General features: G+C 30.2%; 2 protein-coding genes across 4 annotated transcripts in view; one reads left to right on the top strand and one right to left on the bottom strand.

Moving 5' to 3' along the window:
* Positions 1-19,543, top strand: part of LOC106879192 (trafficking protein particle complex subunit 13) — a 274,417-nt gene that overhangs the window by 63,655 nt on the left and 191,219 nt on the right. The gene's annotated exons all lie outside the window — the stretch shown is intronic.
* LOC106879191 (sodium-dependent organic anion transporter) overlaps positions 13,689-19,543 on the bottom strand; it is a 33,627-nt gene continuing 27,772 nt past the window's right edge. Inside the window, exon 3 of the mRNA XM_014928645.3 lies at positions 13,689-18,294. Within this exon, the coding sequence (XP_014784131.1) occupies positions 17,588-18,294 (707 nt within the window). The 3' untranslated portion in view covers positions 13,689-17,587. The remainder of the gene's footprint in view (positions 18,295-19,543) is intronic.

The following is a 19,543-nucleotide window of genomic DNA, read 5'->3' as shown; positions in this document are numbered from 1 at the left end:
TGAATAGTGAAATAATCAATAAGCCTGTCCTATTAGGGTATATAAAGTAGGGCTTATAAACTTAAGTGCCTTGCTCAGAGACCCAGCATCATAATACTCCTTGAGTGGAATATAAACTTAGACTGTCTAAAATAATATCCACTTGATGTTTGTTCCTATGTGTATTTTATTTTTATCGTATTGTTCCATTGACAGTCTTATATATATATATATATATATATAGTAGGCATTGTATGTGTGTTTAAATAGATTTGTAGTTTTTATAGATAGTGAATAAAAACAAAGATGAACTTTTCCTTTTTCCTAATGTAAATTACATTACTCAAAATATTTTGGCAAAATATATTTCCTTTCTTGTATACAATGGACAGTTAGATTTAAACAAATTGTAGTTCATATTCCCTCAGTTCACCTTTTCCAGTCTATCTTCCACATCTCTCTCTCTCTCTCTCTCTCTCTCTCTCTCTCTCCCTCCCACACTTGTGTGTATATTAATTCATCTGTGCTGTGTGGTGCTTTATATTTTTAGTGTATGCATTGTAATGCAAATCAGACTGACCAGTTCATCTGAGTCTTGTTCTATATACTTCAACAATCTATGAGCTACTGAAGGTGTACGGCCTAGTGGTTAGGGTGTTGTACTCGTGATTGTAAGATTGCTATTTTAATTCCCAGACCAGGAGTACATTTTGCTCTTGACATCATTCAAAACTAAAGCAATGTGAGGAACCACATTGTGGCCAGAGATGTATGACAACTTTCAGTAGTCTGGTCAATGCAATAAGCTATTAAGCTCTCTCCTTCATCAGAAGATGATATTCTTTCACTGATGAATGTTTAAAAAGACTTGAAATCAAGTCTTCAGGACCAAGCAAAAGTGGCAACATTTAATTTTGTTGGGTCCTGAAAGACATGCTTTGGGATATTATCTACCAAGTGCCCAAGTATTTCAGCATATCACCCTCAATAACACTACACTAATTGGCAGGTTAGAATATAAGGGTACGTTCAACTTCTGTGCAATCTAAAGGAAAAACTGAGAGGTTATTTAGAGAGAGAGAGATGGGGGGAGAGGGAGAGAGATCAGAGGAAGGGGAGAGGGAGAGAGATCAGAGGGAGGGGAGAGGGAGAGAGATCATTTAGAGGGAGAGGAGAGGGAGAGAGATCATTTAGGGGAAGGTAGAGAGAGGTTGTGAGAGAAAGAGAGACCATTTAGAGCGAGTTAGAGATGGGGAGGTCATTTAGAAAGAGAGAGAGGGAGAGAAAGAGATAAAGCATTTAAATTATATTGTTTGCTTCATTACCCATTCTATTTTCAGTAACCAAGTTGGATTCATTCCTAAGATGATGTTTTCAATCACTATAAAAGTAATATTTATATTTAGTTTTTCTTCTTTTGTGCCAAGTGACCAGCTAGTCTCACCTAAACTCTCTCTCTCTCAGGTCAGATTTTATTTGAAAACATTGGTTTATTAATTTTTGTGTCAACCTCTTCAATTTTTAGTATAGTCATTAATACTGAATGTATTTATAATAAATGTTTCTTTTTTTTTTTTTTATATATGTAGTGTAATTTTCAAAATCTATTTTCTGTATGCTTCTATTTTCATAGATAGAATTGTTGTATACCAATGTGTGTATTTAGCTAATCAGTAGACTTAGAGGGGTAAAGGAAAATAGGTAACGAAGGGTAGTTTCAAGAAGCTTGATAGCATGTCTATTATGCCAAGAGGCTCAGAGTAGGAGGTTTGCTAATTTCTACACTGAGAGAGTAAAAAGCATGAAGTTTTTCAAATTGCAAGGAATATACTCTATTAGCAAAAACGATGTTGGAGATTAATGTCTTATATTGGTAAATTTGTTCTCAGTAACAAAATAGAAATAATATAGAAATGTTACTGTGAGAAGTTCAATGAAGAATTATAGGTGGGTTAGTAAGAAGTAACTGAAAGACTATCTATTAAGACTATTATGCTTCGGTATGATCTGGAATGAAGTTAGGGAGGATATCAGGTCCATCATTGATAATGACCAAATTACTTATCACATATGCAACTACTGGTATTTCTGTTTGTATGAATAATCAGTCAATGTAAGGCGTTATACCTAATGATATTACCATAAACTGATAGCAGATCATAAGATAACTGCAAAGTCCTTGAGCTAATTAATGCATTAAAACATTGACAAAAGTATGTAGATGGACCAATTTTGAAAGTTGGTCAGTGAATGATAATGAAATTAGTGCAAGAGAGGGTCAATTTGGATAAGATATTGTTATGGTTATATCAGAACGAGAGACAGCAAATGCCATGTTTTTTGGTGTGTTAACTACTAGAACCAAGTAACTCTTCTTTCCAACTGACAACCTTCAAATGTCCTTTGCTAGGAGCCTGTGCTCTGTAGTGTGGTTGGTGCTAAGAAAGTTAAGCAAGCATGAATGACTAGAGTCCAATCCTGAAAATTTGACATAGCAAAGACCAAAGTTGTAACCAATAATAAACACAGAATCCTGCTGTTGTATATTAAGTGGCTTTGATTGATTGATAAGTAGGAAAGTAGTTAGGGGTTCAATATTATGTAAGCAGTGCAGACAAAGGTATATGAAATATATAGCAGGGTCTTTAGCAAACTGACAGAAATTACTACATGTTAGCAGTAGAATCACTTATAGCATCCTTGGAAAGATGTCCATGAACTGCTTAGGTGCATTATCTGTTGTAATGGCTAGAATCAGTAATGTAGATCAGTGCTTCTCAAACTATCTATTGGCAGTTTTTCTTTTTCCATTGTGCCAGGGACCGGTAATATTTCTTAGTAATATTAATTTATACCAGAAAAAATAGATCTAATATGAAGCGGTGAGAATAGATCTCATGATGTTGGTCCTTACAGATATCATGACTGAAGATTAATATATATGATCCATCAAATCCATGCCAGTACAGGAAAATAGACATTATAGAATTTGTAATAATGGTATTTATATATACAGAGATTACAAACAATGAAGAGACCACTCAATTTGTTTAGTATTGTTTACTGGTGTAATTTGTTTTGGCTAAAAAATGCTACTCAATTAATCAACGCAAAAATATTTACTCTCTCCATATTTTGGTCAATGCCACTGAATAGTTAGTTGTTTTCAAATTCATTTTTGTTAGTTCAGAGTTTGTTGGAAAATCTTTGTTTGTTATTAGTCATTTCCCTCATCTTATAATATTCTAAATCCATTATTGATAAAATTCTGTTAGCCTTTTTTTATAATGTTTATTATTTTGTTGCCGTACGTGCAACTGTTTCCCTCCCCCACTTTTCTTGGGTGCCCTGTTATATTTAATGAAAAGTTTCTCTAGTGTATTCTGTATGCTTAGTCACAAGAGAATTTGTGTAACTGTATGTTATGGACTCTTAAATGTAAAAATTTGTTATGATTTACAAGTGTGCAGTTAACATCAATAATAAAGAGTTAACGTTGATAGATTTGATCTGGGAAGAAAAAAAAACTAAAAAGCTTCAAGGGTGTTTTAAAACAAATATAAAAATAACTTCCAAAATTTCTCTCTTTTTTTTTTCTTCTACTACAACTTTTCATGTAAGAGATACATGCTTGTTTTTGGTTCGTTTTAAAACTCACTATTATTTCTATTGATAAAGAATGTTCGAAAATGTTGTGCTGATTCAATTACAAATTCAATGAAAAAGATAGCATTTCCAAATGTTATCAATTGTTACTCTTTTTCATTAAAAAAAATGCCTGCAAGTATTCAACATCTACTTAATAAAAAAACTGTATCATATGACAATATTAATAAACTCAGTTTTCCATGGTTTTACATTGTATGATGAAGACATTGTGAGTGTAATACTGAATTTCAGAGATATGAGTATATTTAACTCTTTAGCATTTAATCCAGCCATATCCAGCCTAAATATTCTACCTGTTTTACATTCAAACCAGCCAAATCCAGCTTTTCATACCTACCCTACAATGTCATTCTTGAAATAAGCAATCACATCATCATTATTTTGAAGCTACAACATAATGCATGATTCAAAACAATGTGAATAAATAAGCAATTATACTTGAGAGTAATCTGAATGTTAAAGGGTTAAAACAGAAAACCATGGCTAAGATGAACATGTCTTGTCAGCTTTTGAAATGTTGGTTGTGTAAAATAACTGAGAAACCAGATGAATATTCAAAGTAAAAGTAATTATGTTTAGTTATGATAGAAGTGGATGATAAATTCCAGTGTTTCATAATCACACTTTGAAGTAATACTTGGTAAACTTAGGTTTTTCTTACTTGGAAAATATTTAAAAAATTTAAATGGTACAGGAGTGTCTGTGTGGTAAGAAGCTTATTTCCCAACCACATGGTTCCGCGTTCAGTCCCACTGCGTGGCACCTTGGGAAAGTGTATTCTACCATAGCCTTGGGCTGACCAAAGCCTTTTTAGTGGATTTGGTAGACGGAAACTGAAAGAAGCCTGTCGTGTATATATACACACACACACACACACACACACACACACACACACACACACACACACAGTTATGTATTTGTGTGTATGTGTTTGTCTGCCCCACCATTGCTTGGCAACCGATGTTAGTGTGTTAATGTCCCCCATAACTTAGCAGTTCAGCAAAAGAGACCAATAGAATAAATACTAGGCTTACAAAGAATAAGTCCTTAGGTCGATTTGTTCGACTAAAGGTGGTGCTCCAGCATGGCCACAGTCAAATGACTGAAACAAATAAAAGGGTAAAAGAGAGTCCAGGTTTCCTTGAAAAAAAATCCTTTGAATTATATCTCAAAACTCCAGCTAGAGCAGCCATTTGTTCAACCAGGTTTTCAAGGAGCTGAAAAAGATTTGATGTTTCCTGTGATTTTGTAGTTTTTTGTGATAAAGCAAGTTGTTCTTGCAAGAAAAGTAACATCAGTAAATTATTTTGTTATTGACTTTAAGTACTCCCTCTATAAGCCAAAAGCTGTGGACAATAAAGCTTGTGTTACATACTTTAACTTTGTTAAAGTCACTTTTCTGAAACTTTACCAAAAATGGACTGACAGACAAGACAAAAAAGAATTGTTTCAGTTTGATTCATGTCTAGAACTATAAAATCGTGTAATTATAGTTCTAGAGGAATTTCACTATTTTATAGTGAGATAATAGCTTCTATATAGAAATGTCTGCCCTAGAGAAGTGGTTTTAGTGTTATGTAATCACATCATGTACCTGGTTCATTAAAAAAAAGCTGAATAGAATAAAATGGAAATGCTTCAGATCATTTAAATATGTCTCTGAAAATCTTGATGCATGCTTTTTCCTGTTTACCAAATGCTGATACCCTTTACTTTTACTTAATACACTGTCACTAATTTGAAGTTTTCCAATGTTTTATTTTTAGCTTAGAAGGCCCCCAGACCAAAAAATACCTGTAGAAAGTCCCAAAATAATTTTTTGGAAGTAATTTTACATTTCAGAGGTTATTCTAAGGCCAACCTAAGAGAAAATGGCATCAGTGATAGTTTACAGAAAATATTGATTTTGCTGCTAAGGTTATGAATGGTTGTAATCTTTGTGGAAATAGATCAAAGAATTCTTGAATTAGAATACCTTAAAATGACTGATGCATATCTTTTCAGAATGATATGCATCTATATCTTTAAAGTTGTTACGTATGATCTTTCCAACACATTTTACTCTTTGTATGGGATGTAAAACACTAATCTAGAAGATAGTTATGATGACATGATAATCCAAACGAATTTTTATTTTAACTGACCCTTTTTTTTACTTGTTTCCATTGTTCCTTCACAATGGTTACAGGCTAAAATATTTCATTTACATTTTGATTAAAATTAAAATTTCTTTGTTTTTTGTAATAATATTACCCATTCTTATATGCACTGTGCTGTCATATCAGCATCTATTAATGTCACAATTTTTGTTGCATGTGGCTTAGGCTACTGCTACACTCACCAAACTTATATAGAACAAATTTTGGATGTGACTATTCTTTAGTATTTATTATTTGCCAAATGGATAATTCCTCGTTCAGTTTGATATTGACTATTACATTTGACCATTCTGCAGATAAAATCTTCGAATGATTAGTTATTTCATCTGTTCAAGTACAACTTTCAAAGAACAGATTCCCTGCAGAAATACCTACAACACATTGTACTAATAAATTTAAAGTTACTTATTCTCACTAAAACATTTGACTTATATCCTAGTTTTGATATTGGGTTAAGTTCCTTTTGTTTAAGAATAATTTGTAATTTCTGTTCATATCTGAGAAGTCTTATGTATTGGACAACTCCAGAGCTAGAAGAGGAAAATCAAGTTTTTGAACAATGACATTTAAGCTGCTTATTCTCTTTATATGTCCCCAAAATAGAAATAAATATAATTTCATATACATTTTGAATAGGAAATTTAATATCTTGGTCATTAAGTAGCCCATATAATTTAGAAACAGAGCTGTAAACTGCCTTGGTTTAAAATAATGGTATGTTCTGTCATGAAATACTGTTTTTCATTTCTAGAATGTTTCTGTGCTCCAGTGGCTAAAATGTTAGACTACATCCTAGAAAAATCAAACCATCTGATTAACAGACTTTTTCTACAAAATTCTCAGCTCTTACTCCAGTATTATATTGTACCTCCTTCCTTCTGGTTTGTCTACTATTAGTTCATCCTCTTTTACTCGTTTAAAGTTTGATAGTGGTCATCTTCCTTCAACACACCTTTCCATCTGTTATAATTATTCTCTCATTCCCATCCCAGAAGCATGTTTATTGCTTTCTCATACCTAGTCATTCCACTTACTTATTAACCTACACCAGTACAAAAGAATTCACCAACATTAATCTCCCATCTACCCCAACTCGTATGTTCACTATGGAAACTGTATAACACGCAAAACAAAAAAAGAAACTGTTTCACACATGTTAGGTTATAAAAGAAACTAATTTCTAATAACTGTTATATGAGTACAGTTGATATTACTACTACATCAGTATCTATAGTAATTAGATGTTCAGAATAGACAGGCTGCTCAAAAAAATGTGAAGTCCTTCTCTTAGACTTGTGGTATATAAATATTCTCAGATCTATTTCAGATAATTTCCAGTTAGGGTTTTTAAACCTAAAATGAAGAAATAAACGAAATATACTCAAAATTTACATTAAGTGCATTACAATTTTATTTCAAACTTGACCATAAGAACTACATCTAAAAATATTCTGTTTAAATTTGAACTAGCTGTGTTTATTTATGAATATTCTTTGTACATCTTAATATATAAAACAGAGTTTGTGTGTGTGCATGTGCGCGCATGCTCATGAGTGCATGTGTATATTCTTTTTGCATTCAAAAACTGAGTTGCTGAATTTGACATATGAGATATCAAAAGATTCAGTAATCTTTTGGCTACCAAATAAAGTATGTTTTTTGCACAATAACTCTTTTTTACTATAAAAATAACCTCGAAAACAAGGTCAGGTTGCACAATTTTGAGGTCTTTAGCTAAGTGGGGCAACTCTGCTTGACCAATATGTCTTACATAGGGTATAATGAGAAAATGTTTAAAATACATGGAGTTTTACCAGAGAATGAAACTTCAGATATACTGTCAACTTTATTAGTATTATTTAGTAGATAATCTTTTAATGTAAAGTATGTTTGTGTTTTGTTTAGCCCAGAGCTGCCTCTGATGAAGCAGACCCATGGCATAGTTTTTTTTTTCTTCCCAAAATACTGTAAATCTGTGTGTTGGAGATTTGGCTGCTATTTGTAGTAGCTCGAGTTACCACAGGCATACTTGTGTGTGTGTGTGTGTGTGTGTGTGTGTGTGTGTTTTGTTGTGGTGAAAAAACTACTTTTTCTCAGAATATTTTGCACAATAAATTTTTAAGAAATCTGGACATCTTTCTTACTGCTAACCATTCAACTTCAAATTACAATTGTTAATTTTTGGAAGTCAAGTAGACTGAGATGTACATATACTGTTACCGTATAGAGTGGAAGTTCAATACGAAGCTTTGAACTCCTTGACTTGTGATTAGTAATCCTTTACCTTAAATTTGAAGCCATTAAGTCTTTAAACATTATTTTACTGGGTTTGATCTTTTATCTGTTTCCATGATGGGGTATCACCTTTGAAAATTTAATTGATCACACTGACCTCAATACGTATTTCAATCTGGCATTTATTTTATAGATCTCTGCTTGATGAACTGCTAACTTTGAGACATAGTGGGACACATTACTTGATTTAATAACTAATATAAACACACACACATATATTAGGTGCAACAATGACTGTATGGTTGAGAAGTTTGCTTACCAACCACATGGTTCCATGTTCAGTCCGTCTGCATGGTACCTTGGGCAAATGTTTTTTTACTATAGCCCTAGGCCAACCACAGACTTCTGACTGAATTTGGTAGATGGAAACTGCAGCTTTGTTCATCAGAAAATGACTGAAAAACATGTTTATAAAGAAGAGTTGTTTGCTTCATACTCTTTGTGTGCTGATTCTGCCCATAAGAAAGGCACATACAATGTGGAAGTCAGTCATAAATTGTTGAATTTATCCTTGATTAAAATTTCTATATTTCTGAAATTATAGGAAAACTATTGATGGGTGATAAACTATTACTTCTAAATAAACATTTGGGGATTTTGTTAAAATATTAGTCTAAATATTCAGAACCTGTTAAAAGAGAATTCTGGATTTTAACAACCAATTCTTAACCATATCTTCTGATAAGTTAAACAGATGAGGTATAAGTTCTCTTGACTCCACAAGAGAAAATAATTGTCTAACACAGGTAACATCTTTAAAGGCCTAGTATCAATTTTGTAGCCAATAAACATGAATGTTATGCTTCTTGATACAATGAATTAGCTACTGTATGATACGAGTTCATGAATTATGGGTTGCAGATTAATTGGATGTGAATTGTTGATGCACAGAAGGAAAATTTGTAGCCATGTTTCTTCTAAAAACAGAAAATGAGTTGAGATATATAAATTGTGTCTGTATTGTGCATTTCTAGAGCTGCCATAAATTCCTGTTTGTCTACATAATAGACATTAATGATTTCTTTTTTTTTATTGTTTATTCATGCAATTATTCATATCTAAATATATTCAGGCATTCCCCTATTCATATTTACATACACTAAATATATTACATAGCAGTGATTTATAATATTTCTGGGATTTCTGAAAGGCAGTTTTGATTTATACATATTTAATTTGAAATTTGTTGCTTAGAGAGACTCATTAAGTGACTAGTTTTCCTGGTAAAAGTTTCCCAATTATTATTTCTAAGAAATACTGCCACACTTTATTTTATTTCATTTTTCTGTTAACAAGAGAGATATTGTTTTACATACCAGCTTACAGAATATGCTAAACATATATTTGTATAATTAAACAGCAAAAGTGATATATATCTAACAAGTACAGTGTTAGAATTGCCTTAAGAAAATGTATTTCACTATTATGATATTCTCTGCTGATTTCAAACATCAGAATTATAGCTTGGTAGCTTGGTTGCCAATAAGAAACTTGGTTAATCTGATGTAACAACCATTGCTAATTAGGTAATTAGCTTAGGGAGTTAGCTTTAGGAATAAATTTAAATGAATCAATATATTTTTCAGATTTTATATTATGTTATTATTGACTACTCATTCTACATATCTTAAGTTTCTTTTTAAATGGCAACAATTGAAAAAGCTGTTGGAAACCTTCAGATAATTAATCATAACTCCAACAAATATTACAAATAAGAATTTTTCAAATATTCTAATGCATAAAGATTATTTTGCTACTTTGTAATGGTTGTCTTAGCAAATGCAATTTCACAAATATTTCAAAGCTTAATATTACTATGTGATAGATGTCTTCTATCTGAAAATTTAAATGGTATCATTATGAAATAATGAGTATAAAGTATTAAAACCATAATTATTATTTCAAGCATTCTCTATTCACATCAAATAAAAAGAGACATCATTTTATCTTTTTGATTATGTTTATTTTTTTCAATGTCCTGATGCTTAATTTAGTTCTAAACATACTTTTGTTGCTGTTTAGGTTGTTGTATAGCAGCTTTATAATTGTAATAAGATTATCTGAACACAGTAATGAAATATCTTTAGAGGTTTTCTAATATTTTTTTTGTCTTTCATTTAACCGCTCACCAATCTCATTCTCCATAAAGAATAAATCTTTATTAGATGGTATAAATTTAAATCTATTCAATGTTTTTACATTAATATACCTTTATTGAAATGTGCTAGATTCTTGTGCAACTCTGCTTCAGTCTGCCCAGTTTACGAACAGGCCAGAAGTAAAACAAAGGAAGTATTGCCACACTAGTGTATAAATAGCTAAAGTTGTTAAAAGTACACCATCCATATATTCATGGAAAAAATGAGTGTGAAACATATTCTTAAGTCATGTAGAGTAATCAAATAAATCATATCTTTAGTAGAGTTGAACTGAAGTCATCAACAAAAGTGAATTGAAAGCAAATTGAAAAAAGATATCAAGGAATGGTAATTTCAATAATTTATTTAATCTGAAAATTTGTACATGAAAATAAAACATAGATCAACATATATGCAAAGAAGTGTTATGATAATGACAACAATGGTAATAATGATGATGAAGATAATGATGATGAATATAGGTAGTTGATAAAATCATTTCACCACAATCACATTTTTTTTTTTTCATAATTTGCCAACTGAGAACTATTGTGATACATTTCCAAAATATATCCTCAATTTAAAATGTCCCAAATAGAATTTCTGAACATTTTCAAAATTATGCATATTTAATGACATTTTATCTCAATTTCCAATTTTTTCCTCTTTAATTTCTGATTTAATTTCCAGAAATTACACATACACACACACACACACACAAAATAAATAAAAGAAAACAAGTATATTTTTCTTAATTCTGTAGTTTTTTCTGGTTTATTTACTAAAAGAATTATTGAAAGTAGTGATATTGTGGATCTCATAAACTAGTTTTGCTATAGAAGAGTTAAAATATCTTGTTTATAAAAAATCATTTCTTAAAACATGAAAGCGTTGAATGGTAATTATCAAATTTCATTTATTGGAATCTTAAATCATTAATTTCAAAGATATTTACTCTATTACTTTTGATACTTATAAAAACAAAATATTTAATAAGATGAAATATTTTGTTGGATTTGCTATATTGTGACTTAAAAGCTAAATTGACTTTACCTGAAAGCAAACTAACTATATAAGGACTGACTGAGAAACAAGCTTTAGAAAACTTTGATTTAAATATTTCTGTAACTCAACACCAGCAGATTAAATATCAAGATTTAACTAGTACCAATATTTAATCCAATACTAAATCTAGTCAATGTAAAGCAATAACAATAAATATTTAGTGAAATTTCAAAATTTGCAATCTATTTTTTTTAAGACAAGAAATAATCTACGAATGAAAATTGGCATTGAATTTTCATTTAATTTTACATGTTTATTTTATATTTATTCTACAATTATATATAAAAAGAAATGCATCAAATTGGAAATCTTTATAACTTTAAAGATGAAAATCTGACTGATTATATCTAAGAAAAGCAAGATCATGATTTAAAATGGTTTAGGCAAAGGTCAGAAGCATTCTATCATTATCTCAGAATAAATCAATCATTTCTGCTGATAATCCATGTAAGGTGTAACAAATGTTTCTTCAAAAACTCATAAAATAAAAAAAAGAAGTGTGTTCCAAAAATATTTATGATGTAACTTATAGCCAATCTTAAATCACTATTTGATTTTTTTAAAATAGAAAATCAGAGTTGAATGAATATTGATTTTTTTTTTTTTTTTTTTTTATATTAAAATTAATATGTTGGACTGAATAAAAAAAAATGACATTTTAATACCAAAACCTCACTAGAAAACAGATAATTTTTTATAGTTTTCTTTAATGCTTTTACATATCATCTCTAAATAACATATATTTCCAAACCATCTTTAGATTGCTTTAAAAAAAACCTAAAGTTAGTTTACTCAGTTGAGTACATAGTCTGAAGGCTTCAGTCCTGAGTCCTACTGTTTTTGAAAGTCTGAAAGCTTCAGTCCTATCGTTTTTGATTTAATTTTTCATATATCTTAAGAAGTACCAGTTGGCCATACAGCAATAAATGGTTACATTTGAATTAACTTTAGACTGAAGTGAAAAAGTAAAAATAAAGGCATTTGGGTTTTAGTTACAGTTTTATTTCTATTGGGAGCATCTAAACTCTAATGTGTATAATCAGCTGGTTTAGAACAATCACCTGGGCTTTGGGTGTTGCTTTTAGTGGAGTTCATCATGTTACTAGTGTTTAGGCCTGGTCTGAGGAAAACCTCCTTCCACCAGGGTCTGAAAAGGGTTATAGATGCAGTTCTGCTTCCTTTGGTTAAGCCATTTACATAATAGACAATATTTCATATTTTAAAGATTTGTGTATACACCCCAAAATGTTTTACTTTGATTTTCCAAAAATATTTCATCAATCATATATATACTGTGTCTCTCCTATCTCAAATCCATCTTGTTATTTCATATATACATATGTAAACATTTTAAGACATTTGGGAAAATAGCAATTAGAGATATATTTTTGAGGGTGGTTTCCATAACAATAATCACTTTATATTTACAATAAATAGTTTAATTTCTATGCTTGTGTAGAACTGTTTGTGATTTTCATGTTAATAATTAGTTGCATTTTAAAATTTTTTGTGAATATATATGTTTTAAAAATGGAAATTATAAAGAATTCTTGCTATGGAAAGAACTGATTCTTGGATAAGCTATAAAATACTGTGAGGTTTATTGTTTAAAGACTGTATTACTTCATCAGAAAAACTACTTCAAAATTTATTTTGGCTTTATGGAAATTCAAAACTAACAATAGCAGAAATATATATTTTGTTCTCATTGAAATAATTTAAATAGTTTATGATACATATTTTACCTTTTTATTTCACATAAGCATTTTAAGAAGTTAATCTTATTAATTTTGAAATCAATTATTTCTATTATTTACTTAAAAGTCAAGAACATATAAGTTCATTTTAAGAAAAGTATTTTGCGCTCTCAGTTTCTTGTCGTAATTAAAATTTTACAAATTAATCTTGGCATACCAACCTATTGCAACATTTCCTTTTCTTTTCATTATGGAATGCCAAAAGTACATCTTGTCTCCTATATTATATAAGTTTATATTTGAAACAAAGACATATTTGTTGTCTCTTAATTTGTAAATTAGTGGAAGTTGTTGCTTTTAATTAAAACTTTATATATATATATATATATATATATATATATATATATATATATATATATATATATATATATATATATATATATATATATATATTAGTCTGTAACTTACTGTACAACAACACTAAACAAATTTCAACAGCTTAGAGAGGAATCAAATTATATTTGCAACTTTTGTTGACATACACACCTCTAAGCTGAAAATCTATATGGATACTTCAAATCATTCTGCATGAATTAATATAAAATCACCTTTACAAGTAATATGAATAGATTTTAATCACTGCCTGATTATGTATGTTGTAAAATGAGCAAAGGACTTTATAGAGGTTATCTTTTCAGCTTTTGTTTATTGATAATTTTTTTCAAAACATATAAACAAGGGAATATTTTACTTCAAATTAACAATCGTACAAAATTGAACACATTTTGTAGTATGAAAAAATAGGTTGTTTTTTTGTTTTTGTTTTTTTTTCTCCCTCCATTTAGTTAACAGTTGTCTAACAAATTTATTTTTAAAAAAAACATGACAAAATAAAAATAACACAAGTTTCCAGTTAGTATCAGAAGGAATAACAAAATGTTTAAAGACAATCTGGAAGAGAAATGCCAAATAAGGCAAAATAAATTAAAATAAAATCTCTGATAATGTGGAAGAAATAGAATATGATCAAGAAAACATTTTTATAAAAATCTGGTTTTCTTACCTTAACTGGAAACTTATGGAGATATCTGTTTTCGATATGTGTTACTTTAATTTATTGGTTTCTGGTAGTAAATGTAATCCCTGATGATAGCCATAGATTTGTCAGAAGTTTTAACCTTTCAGAATTTCTTGAAAATTACTTACTCATTAAACCATGTGTCTCTTATGATCAATATGCCATTTTCATCAGATACTACATATTTTATTTAGCATTCATTAGTAAATACCTCCCACCTTATCTATAATCATATGCACACATAGAATCACACAAAGTAATGTGTTGTCACATAAAAAATATATCTCAATTCATGTCTACAAACAAATGTATGTAACCTCTCTGCACAAGTATCTATATGTGCACCTAAATGTATATATATGTACTTGTGTATAGAGATGTTTCATTGGTATTTGTCTGTAGGGCAAAGGTACAAAGGCAGCTTGAATATTAGCTACTCCCTGGAAATGTTATTTAGTTGTTAATTAGTTCTAGCACCTGCCCCTAACATCATTTGGGGCTTCAAGATGAGGTAAAAATCTGTTCTCCATCATTTTTTTTTCTTTGTTTAAAATAATGTGAAATTTACTTGAATGAGCAACTACTTACTTCATGTAATAGAATCCAACTGCTCAATTTATCACTTCTACAGCATTTCAAGTTTTCCGGGTTTTTTTTAACATAGTGACAAGCGCCTTTCAGATAACTTCTAATTGAACAAATGAATACATTTTCTGACCAATATTTTCATTGTATTTGACCTCAACAATATATAATTAATTTTAATTATATATTTTTTATCTTTGTGAAAATCTGGCTATAATTCTTTAAATTGCATTTTACATTAAGAATATACCAGAACTCACTTTAAAAAAATAGCCTCATATTAAATACAAACATTACTATGCAGCAACAGCTTAGAAACTGTTTAATAGAGAATATATTTTGAAATCTAGAAAAAAAATCTAAGTGTTTTATTTGTAAATGTACTTGATAATTTAAGTTTTCTCCAACTTAAAAAATGTTGGGATACAAGGCAAATTATTCGATTTGACAAAGTAAACTGTTTTGTTCTGCACTTACCTTGAACTGTAATTTAAATTAGTCTGATTTTAAAACAAATTGGTGGAAACTGGTTTACCAATGTTCAGTTTGTTTTTGGCTTTTTTATTTTTTTTAGTTTTTTTTTTATATTTCATGATAAATATCTAAACATTTTAATTAACAAAATCATGCAAATAGTGTGTTTATAATGAGCAGCAAAATGTTAAGTGGATCAGAGTAATTAATTATTGAGGAAATTATTTTGGATTTACAAAATCCTCTAAATGTCTTAAATTGAAATAAAGCTGACATTTTTTTTTTTTTGTTCAACAATATTTACACAATCTATGATAATGCTCCACAAAATATTGCATTCTGTTAATATTTCTATTATTATCTTTTAGAAAATATCTATTTGATTAAAAAGATTAAAACTATATAATCAATAAAACACAATTTGTGTCATATATTTTTGTAGGGTTATGATAACACAAAAGGGTTTGTAAAAAGTAAAATAAATTTCAGTGAGTTGATTTGCTGTGCGGAGTGAAAAATATTTGCCCTTTTTTTAATATTGAGAGAATAATGAAGCCTTAATCCCATGGTCACAAAATCACAAATAAGAAATGGAATGAATAATGTAGACACTGGAAATGGAGAGACAGGAAGAGAGAGCCAATATGTGATGTGGAAGCTGGATGTCATGAGAAGAAGTAAAGTGTGCAGGAACAGGTGGTCAAAGTTTGTAACAAAAGTAAGGTCAGTTGAAGTGGGAGATATTGAGGTCTAGTTCAGGTGAGATAGAAAGTAGCAGAGGCAATGGAACATGTAAAAAAAAAAAATTTTTTTAAAGGGAGAGAAGAAAAAGGGAATGAGTTAGCAGTCAGAATTAAAGAATTAGATTTGAGAAAATGAAGCATGTTTAAAACAGTGAGTTGTCAGAATTATAAAGACAAAAAAAAAATGTCTTGCAAAGGGAGGTAGAAGTGTGTATACACCACCTCCCACACTACTCACATTTGCTCTTTCTCTTCCACACTATTGTATCAATCCATTGTTATTTCTTTCATTTATCATTCACAATTGGTATTGGGCTTCTTTATTTTCTCTCCCACTGTATGAGTGTCTAAAATACTAAATTTTTCGATTCCCATTGCAAAGCAGCTCACTGAAATTATTCATCTGCAAAGTTTTTTGGATTAAGTTTTGCCAATTAGTTTTGTCAAATTCTGAATTTTACCTTATTACAAAAACACAATTTACAAACTTTACCATTCTACTTGTTATATACATTTGCTGCCTACAGTCTAGTAATCTACTTCAATCCCTATTACTCTTTGTATTTACAGCTAAAATGAAGATAATTATAGATCAATATTAATTATGTTTGACATTGTCATGTCTTGAGACTGAAAGTTATCAAATGGTTTTACCTGTATTCTAGGCAAGGATTATATAAACAAATTCTCATCCTTACAAGATGAGACTGACAACATAAATAAAAGGTTATTGTATTGGGAAGTGGCTGCTACTCTTCCCCTTCGGTGTGTATTCTAATGTACATGTTTTTCTAATGTACATGTTTAGCTACTTGTCTGTTATCAATTTATACATTCATTATATTTCAAAGAGCAAATACTACATAAAATGAGTTGTAAAGCATTAACAGCACTCATCTTTGTGCGTATCATTCCACACACAAAAAGTACTTTTCAAAACACCACCACATTTGCCTCTGTCATTAACTTTCAGTTTGAAATTTGTTTGCTTCAAAAAAAAGTTCCTATTTAGAATGCTAATGTCTAATTGCAAAGCTGATGGGAAAGAATTTTTAAAAATTTAAGCAGCAAAATTTATAAAAATATTCATGATTTATACAATGAATGTATAAATGACTTTTCTCCAACGATGTATGTTTCGAATGGAAATCAAATCTACTTTAATATTATTTGTTGATGTTTTTTTCAGTTATTGAAGTTAAAAACATAATCATAAATTTAAAAGTATAAGTTACTTTCTATTTCACTTTATATTCATACCTAAATATAAGCTCAAATCAGTTAAGGAACATATTCAATTTTTTATATTTCGTTATACAGAATTATTTTCTCTATATAACTGTCTTTATAACCATCCAGTATAATAGACTGTTAGTGATTGTATTATTGTTATAAAGACTAAAAAATATTTGACATTCTCATAACTTCAGCAACACATTGCTGCTATTTTTACCACCATTAACATGTGAACCAAGAAACTGTCAATTGGAGTACCAGTAATTGGATTGTAGTAAGGTTCTTTCTTCATTTGAATCAAATTACCTCTTGCCAGATTTACATTGTTGGCACTTAATCCTATGTTTGGCACCATTGCCATTGTAGGCTGGTATAATTGATACTCTAAATCATCAAAGTCTCATTCCAATGCATGTTTCTTAGTGTTGCAGATTTATTTCTCTTCTCTTAAAAAGACCTTAAGAAAACTTCATAAAACTGTCACTTTTTCTTTATTATCAGAACTGTCTTCATCATCCAAGATATCAGATATAAATAAAGGAGCTGATAATGCTGTAATATTTGCCTGGTTAATTATTCCTGAAACAATGCTAAACTGTCGATTAACTTGTTTTTGTCTTCGTTCTTGTAAATAGTTAATGATGCAAAGCCGTAAAGATTTGATTAGGGATAATACTATGTAAATACCAGGAGTTGTAAAAATAACAAGAAACGGTACAGTTGATGACAAATCCCCAGGTCTGCTTGAGAGAGAAAAACGTAAAGCTGCTACTGTTATCAGATTGTTAAAGCTTGAGGTTTCGAGAGAGAGAGCTTCTAAAATTGGCCCATCTTGACGGAATATCAAGCCTAGAAAAAATCCGAGAACCCAACCCGTTACTGGTAATAGAGTACATCCTAATATAATATACATGTCCAATATGTTCCATACATACATATTAATGTAGACACCAAGGGTGATAAATAAAATACACATAAGTAATAGCAATGGTTTGATTATCCAGTTCAATATTGCTTCTGCCACATTTGGTTTTAAATACTTTGTTAATATCCCTCCTGTATAGGCAACGAAGACTGACACCAACCACACTTCAATGTGGTAAATAGGAATGGTTTTGTGTGCGTCTAAATGTAAAAAGTACTGTCCTAGTACAAATATCCAAAGAGGAGCTGTCCCTGTAAGAAACAGAAGTTATGTTAGTATTGTTTGTTGTTATAGAATGAAAACTGTAAGCTTTTATTTTATTTTTTAGTAAATCATGGTTTTAATTCAATAATAACTATAAGTTAATTATATTTAAAGCAAGATTATAAATGAAAAGTTCACAAAAATATTTCTTAATAAAATTATAATTTTTGAAGAAAAAAACCTATTATTAGTAAAGTTAACAATGAAACTTGAAGATTAAAAAATGCAAACATATATTAATCTATTAAAAAATATTACATCTTTATAACTTCTTACACCTGTAATCAACCATGTTCACACCCTTGTCTGTCTCATATTGGTTTCACCAAAATGCTGTACATAGGTGGCAGAGCAGCACTCAAACAGAAATACCACTATGGTCTCTATGCCAAAATGGATATTCCTGAATCAATTTACAACTAAGTTCACTGGTATTTTGTTATTTACCTCTCAGTATTTAGTCAGTGGAGGATAAGTGTTGTAATATTTGCAGGTCATCTCAAACTTGATTGATGTGATTAATGTTCAGCTTGAACATTTAAAGGTTGACATGATCATGAAAAATGTGTGTGGCAAGGTTATTCTAGATGAATGCACTTGTGTGAGAAATAATTAGGAAAAGTGTTTAGTGTTGGTTCTGGAAGGTGAGACAATAACATGAGGAGCTATGTCAGATTGGCTTGGGTGAAGGGATAGCTAATTTATCAGAGCTGGAGGTTTGTAATAGTGGTACAAGAGTCAGAGAGGCAAAAAAAAAGTATCTGTAAGCCAATGTTTGTAGCATCTTTATTAACGAATCTTTTCTAATTAATAGAATGGCTTTTGATGGGGGCATGTTGTCTATCGTGGCACTCCGTCAGTTACTATGATGAGGGTTCCAGTTAATCCGATCAACAGAACAGCCAGCTCGTGAAATTAACGTGCAAGTGGCTGAGCACTCCACAGACATGTGTACCGTTAACGTTCTCAGAGAGATTCAGCATGACATAGAGTGTGACAAGGCCCTTTGAAATACAGGTACAACAGAAACAGGAATAAAGAGTGAGAGAAAGTTGTGGTGAAAGAATACAACAGAGTTGTACTGTTACATTATACATATAAGGTCGGCATCAGAGATTGTAAAGTATAACTTTTGTAACAATTTTGGAAACTTCAGTTATATGATAGAAACTTTGTCTTTCATGTTTGCAACAGTTGTCTTGGTGTTGGTGTGGAAATATAGATTGAAATGTTGCT

Source organism: Octopus bimaculoides, chromosome 8, assembly GCF_046866305.1.
Source record: "Octopus bimaculoides isolate indiv1 chromosome 8, ASM4686630v1, whole genome shotgun sequence".
NCBI lineage: Eukaryota > Metazoa > Mollusca > Cephalopoda > Octopoda > Octopodidae > Octopus > Octopus bimaculoides.
This window is presented reverse-complemented; position numbering and strand designations above follow the sequence as displayed.